Consider the following 18,003-nt stretch of genomic DNA (forward strand, 5'->3'; position numbering starts at 1 on the left):
CTTTAGTGATGCCTCTCATTATTCGCAACTTAAACAACAAAGCGTCACCATAATAACTTAGTCTCACAATTTTGTTTTTTTCCCCTTCTTTTCAGTCTTATAAGATGTCTTCCTCTCCAGAAAAGTCACTGCGCGAAGATACAACACCTTTCTTGCTACATCTCTTCTATCGCACAGGATCTCTTCACAGGTATACATGCCCCCTCCCGATATAGATGGCTTTACACTATCAGAAGTTAACAATACTCAAATCATAGGCCAGATGAATTTGAGTCGCATAGTATGCCACCACATATACCTGTGTACACATGGTCAGACTGTACTCTGAATGAGTTGGCTCTGGAACTTGCAGGCGCCAAAAAGTCAGCATTGCCTTCACCTTCTGTGGGATGTCGTCTCGTATTCCAGTCGGTATTTCCAGACCTTCGAAACACCGCCGCAGTCACAAATGCTCTCCCCAAATACGGGGTTAAGGACCTCGGCAGCGTTGTGTTGGGTGGTGGTTCCGGAGCAGACACATATGGTGACATTTCCATGGATGGCACAACAAGAGGCAGTGACGACAAAACCAAGACACTGAGCGATTGTCGATTTGTAGTTGGCGACTATATCACTTGCGCAATATTGCCACCACTCTCGGATGGCTCAGTGGCGCCCGCTTCAAGCGTGCGAAGGGAGCAGGCTTCAGGTCCACATGAAGTCCGAGGGACTCACCGAGGAGGTCGAGATAACGGTTCTGGGCGTAGGAACTCGAGAGGAGGACGAGCTGGCTGGAGGGATGATGTCGGGGGAGATTTTCCTATGGGCGATTGGAGAAGAGGCGAAAGATTACCGGAAACCTCTAGTGGGCGATCGAGAGGCAGAGGGAGGTGGTAACAGACACGCAGTGGTTAATTTGATAGCGTCACGTTCGATTATACCCATTTTCCATTCAAAGTATCAGACATATCACAATCTCAGCGACCATTCGTTCATTGTTGACCTCAGTTCAATTGAATCCCTACCATGGGCTCTATCCCAATCAGGGTGCTTTATATGTACGCTTCTCAACCCTCCAATGCCCGGTTCATTTATTTCTCGTAAATGAGGTCGCCCTTTCGCTTCGCTCGGAAATCCCAGAGTCCCTTCGCTTGTCAGCATTTCGGTGGTCGTCGCGGTTCCTGTTCCTTGACTTACGTCGGTCTTGTAGGCGATATAGCCCATGATGGCGGGGACCACGGCCACGTAAATGAAGGTGAGCCGGGCAGTTCGGGGCGTCCATCGGAAGTAGTGATGGCGCGTCTTCATCATAGCTATTCACATTGTCAGAATGCGCTCGAGTCGAAGGTGTTGCAGTCGAGGTCGGGTAGAAGTCACGCACCGGCATATTTGAGGTAGGCCGGGTCCGGCTTGACGTCTGCAGATCAGCGGTTAGCAGAGTTCGGAATTCTTGGTCTCTATTTGACCTACTGAGGTGCGCCATTTTGATTGATGGTGATCTGTGTCGTGCTAAGGTGGTTTGCGGGACGAATTGGCCGTCGTGATGGTCGGTTGAGTGATGCTAACCTTGGACGATGATTGTAGCTTTGAGTATTACCTAAGTCAGTGACTGAATTCTGGCAGCTATCATTGGGCAGATAACATTGGGAGAAACCTACCCTATACCTCGGCCATATTCAGCCAGGTATGCTATAGTCTTTTTTCATTTTGCCCTTTTGTTAGTTTTAATAGTGATGCCTCTATTTATCTCAGGCTTCCTTAATTAATACTTCTCATAGTTAGTGTTGGTTTCTGCTGGCTTTGCGTGGAGGTGTGGCATGTAATATTTGTAACTGACCTGAAAGTCAAACATGGAATGCCACTTACATACTGGTCATGTTCACAGACATCCTCATTGTCTGTCATTGTCAGTGTTATTATCACAACTAACATAATAATTTAAGTTGAAGCTACATATGTTTCCTAATTCCCTAATCTCGCCTTCAACTATAGAATGAGTTGTCAAACTCTCAACTGTAGACAATAGCAAGGTAGTTTGAATAGAGATACCGGCATGTATGAATAGATAGAAATCTACCCATATGAGATCTAGCTCCGTAATGAAAGCTACTTTAGTTAAGCAGTATAAATACTAGCTAAGATCATAAATAAGTCTCAGGCATCATGGATTGCATTCAGTATGAACCACGACTTACATCCATGTTGTCAGAGTCACGTGAGAAGACCCACTGAAGCGCGTCTCCAGGCCATCGCCCAGAATTTATCGTGATGAAGGCAACTTTCTCAAAAGCTCCCTACCATCTACCCCTGGTCGTGCTCGTTCAAAATCTGCGCGACCAGCATCAATTTCATCACCAAACAACCGCGACAAAGCAGCTACTACTAATATTAATACTGATAGCGCTTTGGAACCGGTAGCGTGACTAATCACGCGCAACGGCGCTCAGCCTAATAGCGACAGCTTCACGATCCTTTCCTTTCTCTTCAGCGCATCAAGAAACAATCATGTCGCAACTCCCTCCACCTCCTCCCCCAGGATGGGGACCTCCTCCTCCGCCGCCGCCGTCTTCTTCCCTGCCTCCTCCTCCTTCGACTCCAGCTCCGCCACCACCAGGTTATCGTCCTCCAACCGACCCCCAGATGGCGAAATTCGCACAGAAGAAGAAGGAATGGGTGAAGTCGCAACGCAACCGCTTTGGCGAGAAGCGCAAGGGAGGATTTGTCCAGACACAGAAGGCCGATATGCCCCCCGAACATCTGCGAAAGATTGTCAAGGATATCGGAGATGTTTCCCAGAAGAAATATACGAATGATAAGAGAAGCTACCTAGGAGCCCTTAAGTTCATGCCACACGCAGTTCTAAAGCTCCTCGAAAATATGCCGATGCCATGGGAATCGGCACGAGAAGTCAAGGTGCTATATCATGTAAATGGATGCTTGACTTTGGTCAACGAGATCCCACGTGTTATCGAACCTGTCTTCTTTGCGCAGTGGGCTATGATGTGGACATTTATGCGCAAAGAAAAGGCCGACAGACGACTATTCAAGCGTATGCGATTCCCGCCCTTCGATGACGAAGAGCCTCCCCTGTCGTGGGCCGAAAACTTGGAGGATGTTGAGCCACTTGAGCCGATTCAGATGGAGTTGGACGAGGAAGATGACGAGGCCGTATATGAATGGTTCTACGATTACAGACCCCTTCTAGACACACCGCACGTCAACGGTCCAAGCTACAAGGCCTGGAACCTCACACTACCTCAGATGGCGACACTTTTCCGTCTGAGCCGACCACTTGTTTCTGATGTCGTTGACAAGAACTACTTCTATCTCTTCGACCTCAAGAGCTTGTTAACAGCCAAGGCTCTCAACGTCGCCCTTCCTGGCGGTCCTCGGTTTGAACCACTATACAAGGATATCGACCCTAACGATGAAGACTTTGGCGAGTTTAATGCGATTGATCGCATCATCTTCCGAAACCCCATCCGAACCGAGTTCAGGGTCGCCTACCCATACCTCTATAATTCGCTACCAAGAAGTGTTCATTTATCGTGGCACTCACACCCTCAGGTCGTATTCAATCGTGCAGATGACCCTGATCTTCCGACGTTCCATTTTGATCGCCGCATCAATCCCATCTCTTCGCGAACCGTCGCACCCAAGAATGTCGAGGTTTCCCACGAGGATGAGATATTTGGCGCTGGTAACATTGAGGAGTCCGAAGACGATGCTTTTGAGCTGCCTACTGGAGTCGAGCCATTCCTTGCCGACGAAGATATCGAGAATGAGAACACATCATCTGCTGTCGAACTTTGGTGGGCGCCTTACCCATTTGACCGACGATCCGGACGCATGGTTCGAGCACAGGATGTGCCTCTAGTCAAACAGTGGTACCTCGAGCACCCCCCCTCCGATCGACCTCCAGTCAAGGTCCGAGTCTCGTACCAGAAACTCCTCAAAAATTTCGTATTGAATGAATTGCACAAGAAGAAGCCCAAGGCGCAAAACAAGCAGAACTTGATGCGATCACTCAAGCAAACCAAGTTCTTCCAGCAGACAACCATTGACTGGGTCGAGGCTGGTCTGCAGGTTTGTCGCCAGGGTTTCAACATGCTTAACCTTCTTATCCACCGCAAGAACTTGACGTATCTTCACCTCGATTACAACTTTAATTTGAAGCCCGTCAAGACCTTGACCACCAAGGAGCGAAAGAAGTCACGTTTTGGAAACGCTTTCCATCTCATGCGAGAGATCTTGAGACTTACAAAGCTTATCGTTGATGCCCAAGTTCAGTACAGACTTGGAAACATTGATGCCTTCCAACTTGCAGATGGTATCCTCTACGCCTTCAACCACGTTGGTCAGCTGACGGGTATGTACCGATACAAATACAAGCTGATGCATCAAATTCGAACTTGCAAGGATCTGAAGCATCTGATTTACTACCGTTTTAATTCTGGACCTGTCGGTAAGGGACCTGGATGTGGTTTCTGGGCTCCCGCTTGGAGAGTTTGGCTTTTCTTCATGCGAGGTATTATTCCTTTGCTTGAGAGATGGTTAGGAAATCTTTTGTCTCGTCAGTTTGAGGGTCGACACAGCAAGGGAGTTGCAAAGACCGTCACCAAGCAACGTGTGGAGTCTCATTTTGATTTGGAGCTCCGCGCATCCGTTATGGCTGATCTTATGGACATGATGCCTGAGGGAATCAAGCAAAACAAGGTCAACACTGTGCTTCAGCATTTATCTGAGGCCTGGAGATGCTGGAAGAGCAACATCCCCTGGAAGGTTCCGGGCTTGCCTGCACCTATTGAGAACATCATTCTCCGATACGTCAAGTCCAAGGCCGATTGGTGGATCTCAGTTGCCCACTACAACCGTGAGCGTATTCGACGAGGAGCTACTGTTGATAAGACTGTCGCCAAGAAAAACGTTGGTCGTTTGACCCGACTTTGGCTCAAGGCTGAGCAAGAACGCCAGCACAACCACATGAAGGATGGCCCTTACGTATCCTCCGAAGAAGCTATTGCCATCTACACCACTACCGTGCATTGGCTTGAGTCTCGCAAGTTCTCTCCTATCCCCTTCCCAAGTGTTTCTTACAAGCACGACACCAAGATCCTCATTCTTGCGCTTGAGCGCCTTAGGGAGGCATATTCAGTGAAGGGCCGTCTCAACCAAAGTCAACGAGAGGAATTGGCTTTGATTGAGCAAGCATATGATAGTCCTGGAACCACACTGGAGCGAATCAAGCGATTCTTGCTTACCCAGCGAGCTTTCAAGGAAGTCAACATCGACATGAACGACAACTACAGCACCATCAACCCTGTCTACGATATTGAGCCTATCGAGAAGATTAGCGATGCTTACCTGGATCAATATCTGTGGTATCAAGCAGATCAGCGACATCTTTTCCCTGCCTGGATCAAGCCATCAGATTCCGAGGTCCCGCCTTTGCTTGTTTACAAGTGGGCACAGGGGATCAACAACCTGGACCGTGTGTGGCAGACTGAGAATGGTGAATGTAATGTCATGATTGAGACGGAACTATCCAAGGTTTACGAAAAGATGGAGCTCACGCTTCTGAACTCTCTTCTCAGACTGATTATGGACCACAATTTGGCGGATTATATCACAGCCAAGAACAACGTCCAGCTCACCTACAAGGACATGAACCATGTCAACAGTTATGGTATGATCCGTGGCTTACAGTTCTCTGCATTTGTGTTCCAGTTCTATGGTCTTGTGTTGGATCTTCTGCTTCTGGGTCCTCAGCGAGCCAGCGAGATTGCTGGACCACCTCAGAGTCCCAACGACTTCTTGCAATTCCGTGACCGCGAGACTGAGTCCAGTCATCCTATCCGACTCTACACTCGATATATCGACAAAGTTTGGATCTTCCTCCGATTTACTGCTGAGGAGTCTCGAGACCTCATCCAGAGATTCCTTACCGAACAACCCGACCCTAACTTTGAGAACGTTATCGGATACAAGAGCAAGAAGTGCTGGCCAAGAGATTCTCGCATGCGTCTGATGCGCCATGATGTGAACCTCGGACGAGCTGTCTTCTGGGATATGAAGAACCGTCTGCCTCGATCCGTAACCACGATTGAGTGGGATGAAAGCTTTGTCAGCGTTTACAGTCGTGATAACCCGAACTTGCTCTTCTCTATGTGTGGTTTCGAAGTCCGCATTCTCCCCAAGATTCGTAACCAGAATGAAGAATTCCCGGTCAAGGATAGTGTGTGGTCTCTCGTGGACAACACCACAAAGGAGAGGACTGCTCACGCTTTCCTGCAAGTCACCGAGGAGGATATCCAGAAGTTCAACAATCGTATTCGACAGATTCTCATGTCATCGGGCTCTACAACTTTCACCAAGATCGCCAACAAGTGGAACACAGCGTTGATCGCCCTCTTCACTTATTATCGTGAGGCGGCTGTATCGACCGTCGACCTGCTTGATACAATTGTCAAGTGCGAGACCAAGATTCAGACTCGAGTCAAGATCGGTCTAAACTCCAAGATGCCTTCTCGTTTCCCTCCTGCCGTCTTCTACACCCCCAAGGAGCTTGGTGGTCTTGGTATGATTTCGGGCTCACACATTCTTATTCCTGCTAGTGATAAGCGTTGGTCAAAGCAAACCGACACTGGCGTTACTCATTACAGGGCAGGAATGACCCATGATGAGGAGACCCTCATCCCGAACATTTTCAGATATATCATCCCTTGGGAGGCCGAGTTCATCGACTCTCAACGAGTCTGGACAGAATATTCCCAGAAACGTCTTGAAGCCAATCAACAGAACCGTCGTCTCACTCTCGAGGATCTCGAGGATAGTTGGGACCGCGGTCTGCCTCGAATCAACACCCTGTTCCAAAAGGACAGGAGCACCCTGAGCTTCGATAAGGGTTTCCGAGCTCGAGCTGAATTCAAGATCTATCAATTGATGAAGAATAATCCTTTCTGGTGGACTAGTCAACGTCATGATGGAAAATTGTGGAACTTGAACGCTTATCGTACCGATGTGATCCAAGCACTGGGTGGTGTTGAGACCATCCTTGAACATACCCTTTTCAAGGCAACAGGTTTCCCATCATGGGAAGGCCTCTTTTGGGAAAAGGCGAGCGGTTTTGAAGAGTCTATGAAGTTCAAGAAGTTGACTAATGCACAAAGAAGCGGTTTGAATCAAATTCCTAACCGCCGCTTCACTTTGTGGTGGTCACCCACCATCAACCGAGCCAACGTCTACGTGGGTTTCCAGGTCCAGCTTGATTTAACTGGCATTTTCTTGCACGGAAAGATTCCTACTCTGAAGATCTCGCTGATCCAGATCTTCCGAGCTCATTTGTGGCAGAAGATCCATGAGTCTGTTGTTATGGATCTTTGCCAGGTATTTGACCAGGAACTGGAATCTCTCGGCATTGAAACAGTTCAGAAAGAGACTATTCATCCTCGAAAGTCTTACAAGATGAACAGTTCTTGTGCCGATATCCTTCTCTTCTCCAACCACAAGTGGAACGTGACCAGACCATCACTTCTTTACGATACCAAGGATGTTATTGAGCAGACAACTACCAACAAATTCTGGATTGATGTCCAGCTCCGATATGGCGATTACGACTCACACGATATTGAACGGTACACACGTGCCAAGTATCTCGACTATACAACAGACAGTGCCAGTATCTATCCCTCAGCTACTGGTCTAATGATTGGTATTGATCTTGCCTACAACCTCTATTCTGCTTACGGCATGTACTTCCCTGGTCTCAAGGTTCTTGTGCAGCAGGCTATGGCCAAGATCATGAAGGCCAACCCCGCTCTGTACGTTTTGCGTGAGCGTATCCGAAAGGGTCTACAACTCTACGCTTCTGAGAGTAACCAGGAATTCTTGAACTCCCAGAACTACTCGGAATTGTTCAGCAACCAGACACAGTTGTTCATCGATGACACAAACGTCTACCGTGTCACCATTCACAAGACCTTCGAGGGTAACTTGACAACCAAGCCTATCAACGGTGCTATCTTCATCTTCAACCCACGAACCGGACAGCTGTTCCTCAAGATCATTCACACTAGTGTCTGGGCTGGACAGAAGCGTCTTGGTCAGCTCGCCAAGTGGAAGACAGCCGAAGAAGTCGCTGCTCTGATCCGATCATTGCCTGTAGAAGAGCAACCCAAGCAGCTGATTGTGACAAGAAAGGGTCTCTTGGATCCTCTCGAAGTCCACTTGCTCGACTTCCCCAATATTTCTATTCGGGCCTCAGAGCTTCAGCTTCCCTTCCAGGCAGCGATGAAGGTGGAGAAGCTTGGTGACATGATTCTTCGTGCCACTGAACCTCAGATGGTGCTTTTCAACCTGTACGATGAGTGGCTGAAGAGTATTTCGTCTTACACTGCCTTCTCTCGTCTTGTTCTTATTCTGCGAGCGCTTCACGTCAACCCCGACAAGACCAAACTCATCCTCCGACCTGACAAGACTGTCATCACACATGAGCACCATATTTGGCCATCACTGTCAGACGAGGACTGGATCAAGGTTGAAACGCAGCTTCGAGATCTTATCCTGAATGATTATGGCAAGAAGAACAATGTCAATGTCTCCAGTTTGACGACGAGTGAAGTGCGAGACATTATCTTGGGTATGGAAATCTCGGCCCCATCAATGCAACGACAACAAGCCGCCGAAATTGAGAAGCAACAACAAGAGCAGGCACAGTTGACGGCTGTGACTACCAAGACCCAGAACGTCCATGGCGAAGAGATCATTGTCACCACAACTTCGCAGTTCGAGCAGCAAACGTTTGCCTCCAAAACTGAATGGCGAACAAGAGCTATTGCTACATCCAACTTGCGCACACGAGCGAAGAACATTTACGTCTCGTCGGTTGACAACGATCTCGATGATATCACCTACGTCATGCCAAACAACATTCTGAAGCGCTTCATCACCATTGCTGACCTCAGAGTTCAAGTGGCCGGCTACCTGTACGGTTCCTCAGCCCCCGACAACGACCAGGTCAAGGAGATCAAGTGTATCGTCATGATCCCCCAGATTGGCGGCCTCCGCAACGTCCAATTGCCCCAGCAACTTCCTCAGAGCGAGTTCCTTGAAGGAATGGAGCCTCTGGGTGTGATACACACTGTCTCTGGCAGCGAACTACCTTACATGTCGGCCATGGATGTGACAGAGCACTCAAAGCTCCTCGATGCGCATAACGAGTGGGACAAGACCAACACTGTCACGGTCTCGGTTGCATTCACACCTGGCAGTGTGTCTCTATCGGCGTGGGGCCTGACACCAGCAGGCTACAAGTGGGGAGCTGAGAACAAGGACACCCAGAGTGATCAACCTCAAGGATTTACTACAACAATGGGTGAGAAGCGAAAGCTGTTGCTGAGCCCACGGTTCAGGGGATTCTTCTTGGTACCGGACGATGGCAAGTGGAACTACAGCTTTATGGGCAACGCGTTTAATGGAATGGAGAAGAGGCCTGTTCACGTCAAGCTGGATACGCCACTGCCGTTCTATAGCGACCAGCACAGACCAGTGCATTTCGTTAACTTTGCGGAACTGGAGGATATTTGGGTGGACCGATCGGATAACTTTGCTTAAAGTAGTGGGTAAATGGGCGTTGTTTCATCAAAGAAGGGAGCATTTCATTTTGTAATCAATTAGTTGACCTGGGCAGACTGGGTGTATTTTTTATGCATGTTGTAAAATAGCTATGCTAAAATGACAAGATGGAGAAATTGAAGCCGAGATAACGCATCACTTGACTTGATTAGTGACGGGATGGTTTCCTTATATGGTGGCGATAACATAGGCAGAGGATTTGGATTACGCCATCCTCGTGATGAAGCTGAAAATACTCCAACATGGTCATAACTTGGGATATGTTATCATAAACCCTACAATTATAAATAAAATTAGACCATGTTTATTTCTTCTCATCAAGTCATATGAAATTATGTAGAGTTCTCTAATAGATCTAGATCGCACACTGGCACGGGATCTAGTATAGACAGAAATTGGTTTTCTTTCTTTTTTCTCCCTAGGGTGCAAAGTCTAAAAAGAAGTCATCGACATCGACCAGCAAGATGCATGGGGATGTAGATGACGGATGACGGATGGCGACAGGGGTTCGCATGGATGACCCACGTCGATAGCCGGGTAATTGACCGTGTCGTTGGGAGAAGGGAGATAGAAAACTGTAGGTGGCAGAATTGGGAATAGATTCGTGCAAGGGCCGTACGGTACTAAAAGGCGGCTTGACCGAAGGCGTGGAAGCGCGCTGAGCTGTCAGTCAGCTGCGTGGGGGAGTAAAATTGGTCATTTATGCATTCATGCGAATATTCGAAGCGAGGTTATGAAATAGAAAAGCTTGGATAGCTTGATAGTCTGAGTGGGCGTGGAGTTGGGAGAAGATCCTATGGCAATTTAGGTAAAGATTTTTCAAATAGATCAGCAGAAATTCCCCCTCCTATTTAGGGTTTTCGTTTACCTATAGTCACCTATGTTATAACGATATCTTTGGAAATTCACTGAAGATCTTTTCTCTCTATGTTGTGGGGCGAATGGCATTAGGACGGGCGTATCTTGTTATTTTTGGCCGTTGGGTTTTCAGTGGTCGAGAGCTGGAGATCTACGCGAATTTCGCTGACGTCGATTACTATTCTTGTCAACCCAGGCCAGCCCAGGCGAACCCATGTCATTTTACCTCCTTGACAAGTGACCCGCATACATACCTTAGTCTAGGCGTTCTGTACCTGCAGTGAGAAGCCTGTAAGGTGAGGTAAGATTTGACTAGGGATGGTTACAAGGTGGTTCGAGCCAAAGATGGCGTCAAAGACCAGGCCCTGGGCTGCCATTGCTCGGTAAGATGGACGATCCCTCCACAGAATTGGGTCTTGGGCTCACGGCAGGTAGGCAGTTGGTCACATCCCACGGCCATTCGAGTTTCCGGGCCGTTGAGCTGAGCTAGACTATCACTTGATGAGACAATGCTCCGGCCATGGCTGGCTTATTCAACATCACGTAAAGTGAGCTTTGGTCAATAGTCTTGTCTAATTGTTTAGGGTATCTTAGGTTTGCAATGCATTGGGTTGTGTTGGTTCGAGGTTAAACCATAAAGTGCCAGCTTCAGATCAGATAATTGCCAACAGCTGGATTTACTGAGAATGAATACCACGAGCAAAGAGATTAGATAAGATCAACAGAACAGAAACCGTTCGTGTCAATGTTTCCAATTAATAATATTAAATCTCGGTATACATCACTGACTTATAGACAATCCTGCCTATATCGATCTGTCAAACCACTATGTCTAGTGTATTCAGCGTTTCAAATAGATAATGCAGAAGAGCTTGGATGAGCTGCCAACCTAGAATAATACTATTCATAGGCCAAAAACTTCGATCTATCCGTTGATCCACGATCTAGCTTGCCATGTTGGCACTATTTCGCTGTGATAGATTTGTTGATAAAAGTAATATTGAGCTCGGGATATAGCTGAGATTAGGTTGCTGTCATCGTGGGGAAGCGATACTGTTGCATTCTCTAGGCCAACTGCTACCTACCATCGCCCGCTTGACATCGATAACATTCGTTCTTTAGGTACCTAGTGCCCACGTACTACGTAAAGCTCCAAGGCATTTTCCTGGAAGGCACAGTGACACCTGCTCCTTCTTCGATTTTGATCCCCAGTCTGCCTTGGTGGTTCTTTCCAAATCTTCACACAGGTCACATCATGCTCGGGCAACTTCCCCCTGTTCCCCCTCTCAGCCAAGCCTCCATTTTGCTACTCATCATCCCCCCTTTGACACTATCATCACCTCTACATTCCAACTCCAAGCAAGCATCACCACTCAAAATTGAGCCCATTCATCGCCGGATACCCCTAAGGAGTTACCGTCCGACAACTTACATCCACTATTGCCCATCTTCAATCACACTCAGAGCGGCGCGTGCTCATTCCGCTCCACCAGCAACTAGGGTCCTCTGCGCTAGCCAAGGTCCCGACTCCCAACAAGGCCCTGTACGCGCTAGAAGGTCCTTCTAGAAGGCCATCCCCGACCTCCTGTTCCTGTTCCTGAACCGGGGTCCTGGAATCCGATCCCCCCATTGACGTCTCCTTCATGACGACAATGGCAGTGACAAAACCGTTGACTCGACTTGACTTGTCACACTCGCACATCAGGAGATGCTTGCTAATGCGTCCCTGCCGCCGGAACACCATCTTGCCGGAATCCCAGGCTGCTTTCGGCCTCAACATCATGCGTGTTTCGACTTCAAAACGCCTGTTACCCTACGCGATGCACGCCTTCCAAGGGCGGTCTGATTGACTGGCATGAGGCATTGAGCAGCGCAATCTTGGGCACTCCGAACGGAGTGTCAATGCCCGCTCAATAAGGCTGTTCCGGGCACACGCACCAGCACCAGCCACTGTCGATAGCGGCTTCGATATGGGGCGTTCGTCCCTTTGACATATCGTCAGGTTTCAAGCCAAGACACATTTTCTATCTTGGTCCCGGCTCTGAACCGGGTAGGTCCAGCCTGATGCAGAATCGCATCGCGTCCAGCTCCATGCTTCTCAGACAAGCAAGCATCTGCGCATATGTCTGAGTTCCCAACTTTTTCGGCGTCATGGCCTTTACCAGAAGCTCTCATTTGCATCCATTATCTTGCCAAGGCAGTCACTAACAGACTCATCTCGGTCACTAATTCTGATGTGGATGTCGCTGCCCGTTACCGTTCCTCTCAGCCCTCCCCTATTGAGTGATCCAGATAATCGGTTCGCAGGGTCGATTTTCCCGTTTGCTGGACTTGGCCCATGCTCACATACCCAGGTGCGCCCTGTCCATGAGCCGCGAGGCCACTTCTGGCTCTAGGCAGTTGTTAGTTGACTGTTGCACGTATCTGGTCCCTGACTTTAGTGCGGGAGCTTGTTCAATCCAGCCACCGTTAACCAGGATGTCGATCTAGCTTGTGCGGAACAACATCATGGCGTGCGCTCACATTGATCAAATCTGGACCAGCCCCGACAACCCGGCGTGCACACTCACCCATCCATGATGGGTTTCTCCCTGTTTTCCCATCCAGATTTGCCAAACGGAGGTTCCCGGACAGTGGAGAATGGTTCTGCTTGCGATCTAGTCCAATTGATAGACACGATCCCGGTTGAGCCATCTACTATAGCAAACCCTGGGTTTGTTATAACCCTCCGCTCCACACCGTTACTCCTGTCCTGCACCGAGCACCAGAGCTGTTTTCTCCCTTGTTGCCACGCCATCAGCTCGGCACCCACTCTCTGTGGCTCTTTCTTTGGAAAGGCGGCGAAAAACCTGACAATGGCTGTTTTGCTGCTGTGTTTCTACGGCTGTTCTTGGCCACATCAGTGTGGTCTAGTCTCACGCTCTTCAAGCGAAGCGCGTTTCAAGTTGGCATTGTGCCCCAATAAGCACCTCCGCCCACCGTCCTTCTGTGTCATCTTTTCCAGCAGAGGTACATTTTCCTAATTGTTCTATGCGCAGGGGCTTTACAATGGCAAATTGCCATCTAATCGAGAGAGCTTGTCTTCAAAGCAATGCTATTGCATTGTGCTCATATCCTTGCTAGTCATGATGGATGCCAGGGGTGGCTCTTGTTTCTATATCAGGCACCCTGGGGACCTTGCAATGGACATAAGATCGTCAAATTGACCACCCTCCAGACCCTGGCCTTGGTTAACAGGTAGTCTCCGCAGCCCAGCACTTGTCGGACGGGGATTGTTCTCATACCGGACTGGGCAAAATCTCCAAGTGCTTTAACCTGCAGCATGAACGCAGAGAGGCCAGTGATCCACTCCCTCTGCGACCCTGCTCTAGCTACTCCGTCATCAGACGATATAGGCCTGCCCTGGTACTGGCAACGCTTGCCAGGTTACTAGCCCTTGTGTTAAATACGTTTACTGACCCCAGGCCGGGAGCTAAAAGAGATCTTGTGAGGGGACGTATCCTATCATACAAAATAAAGCATTACCGCTTCTACAAACTCGCCTTCCTATCGACTGCCTTACTCGGTGCAGTAGTGGTATGTCATAATAGTATTCATCCTAATCAAGTCCTTCTCTTATGCCTTCTCTCCAAGACAGCAGCTTCGGATTGAATGCGCATTCAACACGCTCCTTTGGACTACTCACAACCGTTACGCTATTATAACTCCTGCCTGAGCTCACCCCCCCAACACGGCCCTCCAACGCCAGTCACCAGCGTCTCACTCAACTACGGAAACGGGAAAGCCTCTGGCCCGGTACCAATCAGTGAAAATTCAGACAATATATGTGGCAAGCTGCTTAGTAGCTAGTAACGCTATCGACTTACACTTCAGACGCAAAATACAATACCCAGAAGCCTAGCTCGACGCACACAAATCACACCGTTTTGGACGCCACTAAATAACCCTTTCTCTTCCTCGCCGTAGCCCGCAAGGGCTTCATCCTGTCAAATTCTTTCCATTCAGAGCCCAGCGGCCGTCCAGAGCGGTTCGCTCTGGAGGACCTCATGTATCGGAGGCACGCTGGCGGGCACCTATCGAGTGGGGGATTATACCGTGGACTACTCGGGTCAGGGCTCACAATCAGGACAGCAAAATCAACATCAGCAAGCATATGATACGTCACTTCATCAGCGTTCACGACACCAGCAGCCTCGGGCCTCTATTCACCATCCTGGAGGCCCGGCTGCTGGTATTCATGGCACTCCCGACCCGCATCACGGAAACCCTCATGTCCAGCACGCAGCAATGGCTCAACACCATCAGCATCCATCACCACAGATGGTCATGGACCCTTCTCATCTAGGACACCATCGTCTGGGGCCGCCTCAGTTTGGAGCCCCAGGACAAGTCATGGCCCCTATGTACCAGACTCTTTCGACCCCAACACCACCGAATCACCCTCAGCATTCTGTGCCTCCACCCGGCTCTAAGCGGCCACGACCCAGTGATCTTGATCTATCTGTTACAGGAATGGCTGACTTGGACCATTCGGATCTCAGTGGCATGCAACAGACACCTTTGGGAGCAGCATATGCTCACGCTGCCGCCGTGGCAGTTTCACAGCCTCAACACCAGCCTATACATCACCACCACCACCTCCCCGACTCGGAGCCACCTTCCAAGATGATGCGCCGCGACGACGGCTTAGGGGGAGCTCCAAGCGTTGTGGGACAAATTGGAATGCCGGATCCAGCACCTCGCCCCCGAGGTCCTAAACTGAAGTTCACGCCAGAAGATGACCAGCTGTTGATCGAACTGAAGGAAAACAAGAACTTGACGTGGAAGCAAATAGCAGACTTCTTTCCAGGACGATCTTCAGGGACATTACAAGTTCGATACTGTACGAAGCTCAAAGCTAAAACAACGAACTGGACCGACGAGACGGTACGTTAACCAGCAAACTAACCCTTAATCACCTCGGTGGTGTGATTGAAGAATTTTCTGACTTTCTCCCTAGGACCAAAAGCTTCGAACTGCCCTTCAGGACTACGAGAACGAGAAATGGAGAATCGTCGCCAATAAAGTTGGCACTGGCTTTACTCCTGCAGCGTGTCGAGAACGAGCTGAGCAGCTAATGGTTGAGGATCCAGCAACTTTGGCGGCTTTGTCACAGTCATTATCACCAGCTGTAGCCTCAAACGCAGAATCCGAAGAGCCCTTATATTCCCATCATCAGCTTCAATAATAAAAGAAAAATAATTATGCCAGCGGAGGGTTCATTCTATAATCGCGACGCATCAAAAACACCACATTCCCCTTTCAGAACGCTCCTTATTTCTTTACGATCATTCGACCTACGCCCAAACACATTCGCTTTTGCATTTGGCTGCTTTCAGCCAACATAATAACAATTACGACAACTTTATCAACGACCCCAAGGCCTTCTTCCTAGAGTTGTCGACTTGAGCACACCAGTTTCAGCCCAGGTAGGGCACAACGCACCCACGACTTGTTTCTTTTATCCCTGTATTAATTTCTTTTGTTCCGTGCTTACAGGCCGTTTCATTCTTCTTTCGTATTCGAGACTGGCCTTTTTTTTTGTCACGAACCCTTTTTTTAACATTAATCATACTTCACTTCCCCATTCCCCTTCTCAAAAATTGTCTTGTATTCCATTTTATTACGTCTATGATCTCCTATGTCGCTTTACGAAAAACTATAGACCTGGAGCCCCGGAAAAGGAGAAAGAATTATTTACATGCACTTAATATTCCCCATCCTTCAGCCAGGGGAAACCGTCCAATCGCTTGGGATATGTGGCTGATCACACTTTCTTGTCACTTATTACCCTTATCTTATAACTATATTCTACCTCTTAATCATTTATGTACGGGAGCAAAAGCAGGATCATGGGCGGAGCAGGTTTCCTTTTTTGGCGCAGCGTATTTTTCGGGTTTGTGTATGTAGAACGACGGACGAACAGGAGCATATTGTGATGTTTCTTGATACCACAAAAGAGGAAACGGAGCATGTAAGCGTAGAGCACGAAAGGCTGGGGCTGGGGTGGCTAGATTCGGATTCGGGAGACGAAGTCGAGTATAGCTATCGGGGTGCCATGATTCAGGAACACTTGGAAGACGAAGGCGCTAGATAATAGAAGACAAGATCTGCTTGATCATCATCAGAATCACGCCATGAGGCTCCTCTCTCTCAGGTCCAGAGTAGTGACGCTAGAAAGATGAGAAAATGGAGCCGGTTCACCTCGACTCCGAATGTTGTGATGCCCTATAATTGAAGCCTTGAAACAAGATATACCCGTTGGCTCGAGCCGGGGGGGGGCCAACTAAGCAAGCTTAGTTGGCCACAAAAAGGCGGGACAGTCACAAAACGGTGGGACAACCCCGCTCCGCCGGCTGTCGCGAATTTCCTCGATTTTATATGTAAAATCGACCCAAATCTAGACGCCAGTTAGCCAAAAAAGGAGTACTCTTGTCTAAGTGCATTATGCCTTTAAATGCAAATATCAGAGCAGCTTAAGCGGTGGTTTCTTCACGCCAACGACTCCAAAAGGGCCTCTCTTGTGATGCTTCTAATGTGATAAGGAAGCCTCTTTTAATACGCGATGCTGAGCGGCAGTATAAGGGCTCCCACAAGTCGTCTATTGCGCGTATCGTCAAGAAGCTTGAAGAAGCTAAAACAGCGGATTTTAGCCTGGTTCCTGAGCCAAATAAGGGCCGGCCGCGACTCCTTTCGGATAGCGAAGAAGAAGCTATTATATGCTTCATCATTTGGATGCAGAAGTCCGGTCTTCCGGCCTCTAAAGGCGAGATTGAAGATGCAGCAAATACAATAAGAAGCCGCCGTGATGCTGCTGCGCAGCCGGTCTCAAAGATGTGGTACAGTCGCTTCCGTGACGATCATCCCGAGCTTGATACATCGATTTTGAAGTCGAAAGAAGCTGCTCGCTATGAGTATGAAGAAGCCGGCGTGGAGGAGACGAAGCAGTGGTTTAAACGACTTTCTGAAGTCATCACCAGATACGGGATTGGCGCCTCAGAGTGTTGGAATGCTGATTAAGCCGGAATTAGAGTCGGAATACTGCGAGAGCGTGTGTAATGCCTCGTTGTATGTACTAAGAAGAAGACTCTAACAGAGGTATTCTCGCCGGAAGATAGGGAGACTTATACGGTAATTAGTACAGGTAACGCCGCAGGAGCAACTACTCCTCCTTGGCTTATCTTCAAAGCTTTTCCAACGATCGAGTGGTCAGATATCGATGGTGATCCTAATATGCGCTTTGCACAGTCGGAAACAGCTTTTTCCAACGCCGAGATAACGCTCGAGTGGGTGAAGCACTTTAACCGGTGGTCTTGGGAGAAATCTGCTACTGTACAACATCGTCAGCTGGATTTTGAGCAGTGGTTTGGGTGTAATGAGCACCTAAAAAGCGAATTCAACCCTATTACTCCATATGATACGCCTCCGGGCACAGAAGGAAAGGAGGAAGAAGAGCTCATATGGCGGTTGCTCATAATCGACGGCTTCTCCGGT

The 18,003-nt window shown here is 48.7% G+C and overlaps 5 protein-coding genes across 5 annotated transcripts; 3 read left to right on the forward strand and 2 right to left on the reverse strand.

Annotated features, from left to right (window-relative positions):
* The first annotated feature begins 16 nt into the window (after positions 1 to 16).
* On the forward strand, positions 17 to 1,003 carry FOIG_08891 (uncharacterized protein). Its single transcript, XM_031209034.1, has 2 exons — positions 17 to 190; positions 258 to 1,003. Exons 1-2 carry the CDS (start codon positions 105 to 107, stop codon positions 874 to 876), a joined length of 705 nt encoding a protein of 234 aa, XP_031061071.1. The 5' UTR covers positions 17 to 104; the 3' UTR covers positions 877 to 1,003.
* Positions 1,004 to 1,070: 67 nt separating this feature from the next.
* FOIG_08892 (uncharacterized protein) lies at positions 1,071 to 1,570 on the reverse strand (the record flags this gene model as incomplete). Its single annotated transcript, XM_031209035.1, has 3 exons — positions 1,450 to 1,570; positions 1,177 to 1,396; positions 1,071 to 1,124 (listed from the first exon to the last, which is right to left on the reverse strand). The coding sequence occupies exons 2-3, from the start codon at positions 1,288 to 1,290 to the stop codon at positions 1,071 to 1,073; spliced, it is 168 nt and encodes a 55-aa protein (XP_031061072.1). The 5' UTR covers positions 1,291 to 1,396; positions 1,450 to 1,570.
* A 683-nt stretch (positions 1,571 to 2,253) lies between these two features.
* Positions 2,254 to 9,840, forward strand: FOIG_08893 (pre-mRNA-splicing factor spp42). Its single transcript, XM_031209036.1, has one exon. The coding sequence runs from the start codon at positions 2,485 to 2,487 to the stop codon at positions 9,589 to 9,591; it is 7,107 nt and encodes a 2,368-aa protein (XP_031061073.1). The 5' UTR covers positions 2,254 to 2,484; the 3' UTR covers positions 9,592 to 9,840.
* Positions 9,841 to 11,920: 2,080 nt separating this feature from the next.
* Positions 11,921 to 13,048, reverse strand: FOIG_08894 (uncharacterized protein; the record flags this gene model as incomplete). The annotated part of the gene is made up of 3 exons (XM_031209037.1): positions 11,921 to 12,275; positions 12,821 to 12,862; positions 13,041 to 13,048. The coding sequence occupies 3 exons, from the start codon at positions 13,046 to 13,048 to the stop codon at positions 11,921 to 11,923; spliced, it is 405 nt and encodes a 134-aa protein (XP_031061074.1).
* Positions 13,049 to 13,843: 795 nt separating this feature from the next.
* On the forward strand, positions 13,844 to 16,751 carry FOIG_08895 (uncharacterized protein). The gene is made up of 2 exons (XM_031209038.1): positions 13,844 to 15,396; positions 15,470 to 16,751. The coding sequence occupies exons 1-2, from the start codon at positions 14,758 to 14,760 to the stop codon at positions 15,695 to 15,697; spliced, it is 867 nt and encodes a 288-aa protein (XP_031061075.1). The 5' UTR covers positions 13,844 to 14,757; the 3' UTR covers positions 15,698 to 16,751.
* Positions 16,752 to 18,003: the final 1,252 nt, after the last annotated feature.

Source organism: Fusarium odoratissimum (assembly GCF_000260195.1).
Source record: "Fusarium odoratissimum NRRL 54006 unplaced genomic scaffold supercont1.14, whole genome shotgun sequence".
NCBI lineage: Eukaryota > Fungi > Ascomycota > Sordariomycetes > Hypocreales > Nectriaceae > Fusarium > Fusarium odoratissimum.

Excerpts from the sequence above, each read along its gene's own strand:
- FOIG_08893 (XM_031209036.1), top strand. The coding sequence starts at position 2,485 with ATGTCGCAACTCCCTCCACCTCCTCCCCCAGGATGGGGACCTCCTCCT.
- FOIG_08895 (XM_031209038.1), top strand. The coding sequence starts at position 14,758 with ATGGCTCAACACCATCAGCATCCATCACCACAGATGGTCATGGACCCT. Across the intron at positions 15,397-15,469 it reads CGAACTGGACCGACGAGACG|GACCAAAAGCTTCGAACTGC; the intron begins GTACGTTAACCA and ends CTTTCTCCCTAG.
- FOIG_08891 (XM_031209034.1), top strand. The coding sequence starts at position 105 with ATGTCTTCCTCTCCAGAAAAGTCACTGCGCGAAGATACAACACCTTTC. Across the intron at positions 191-257 it reads CGCACAGGATCTCTTCACAG|GCCAGATGAATTTGAGTCGC; the intron begins GTATACATGCCC and ends CTCAAATCATAG.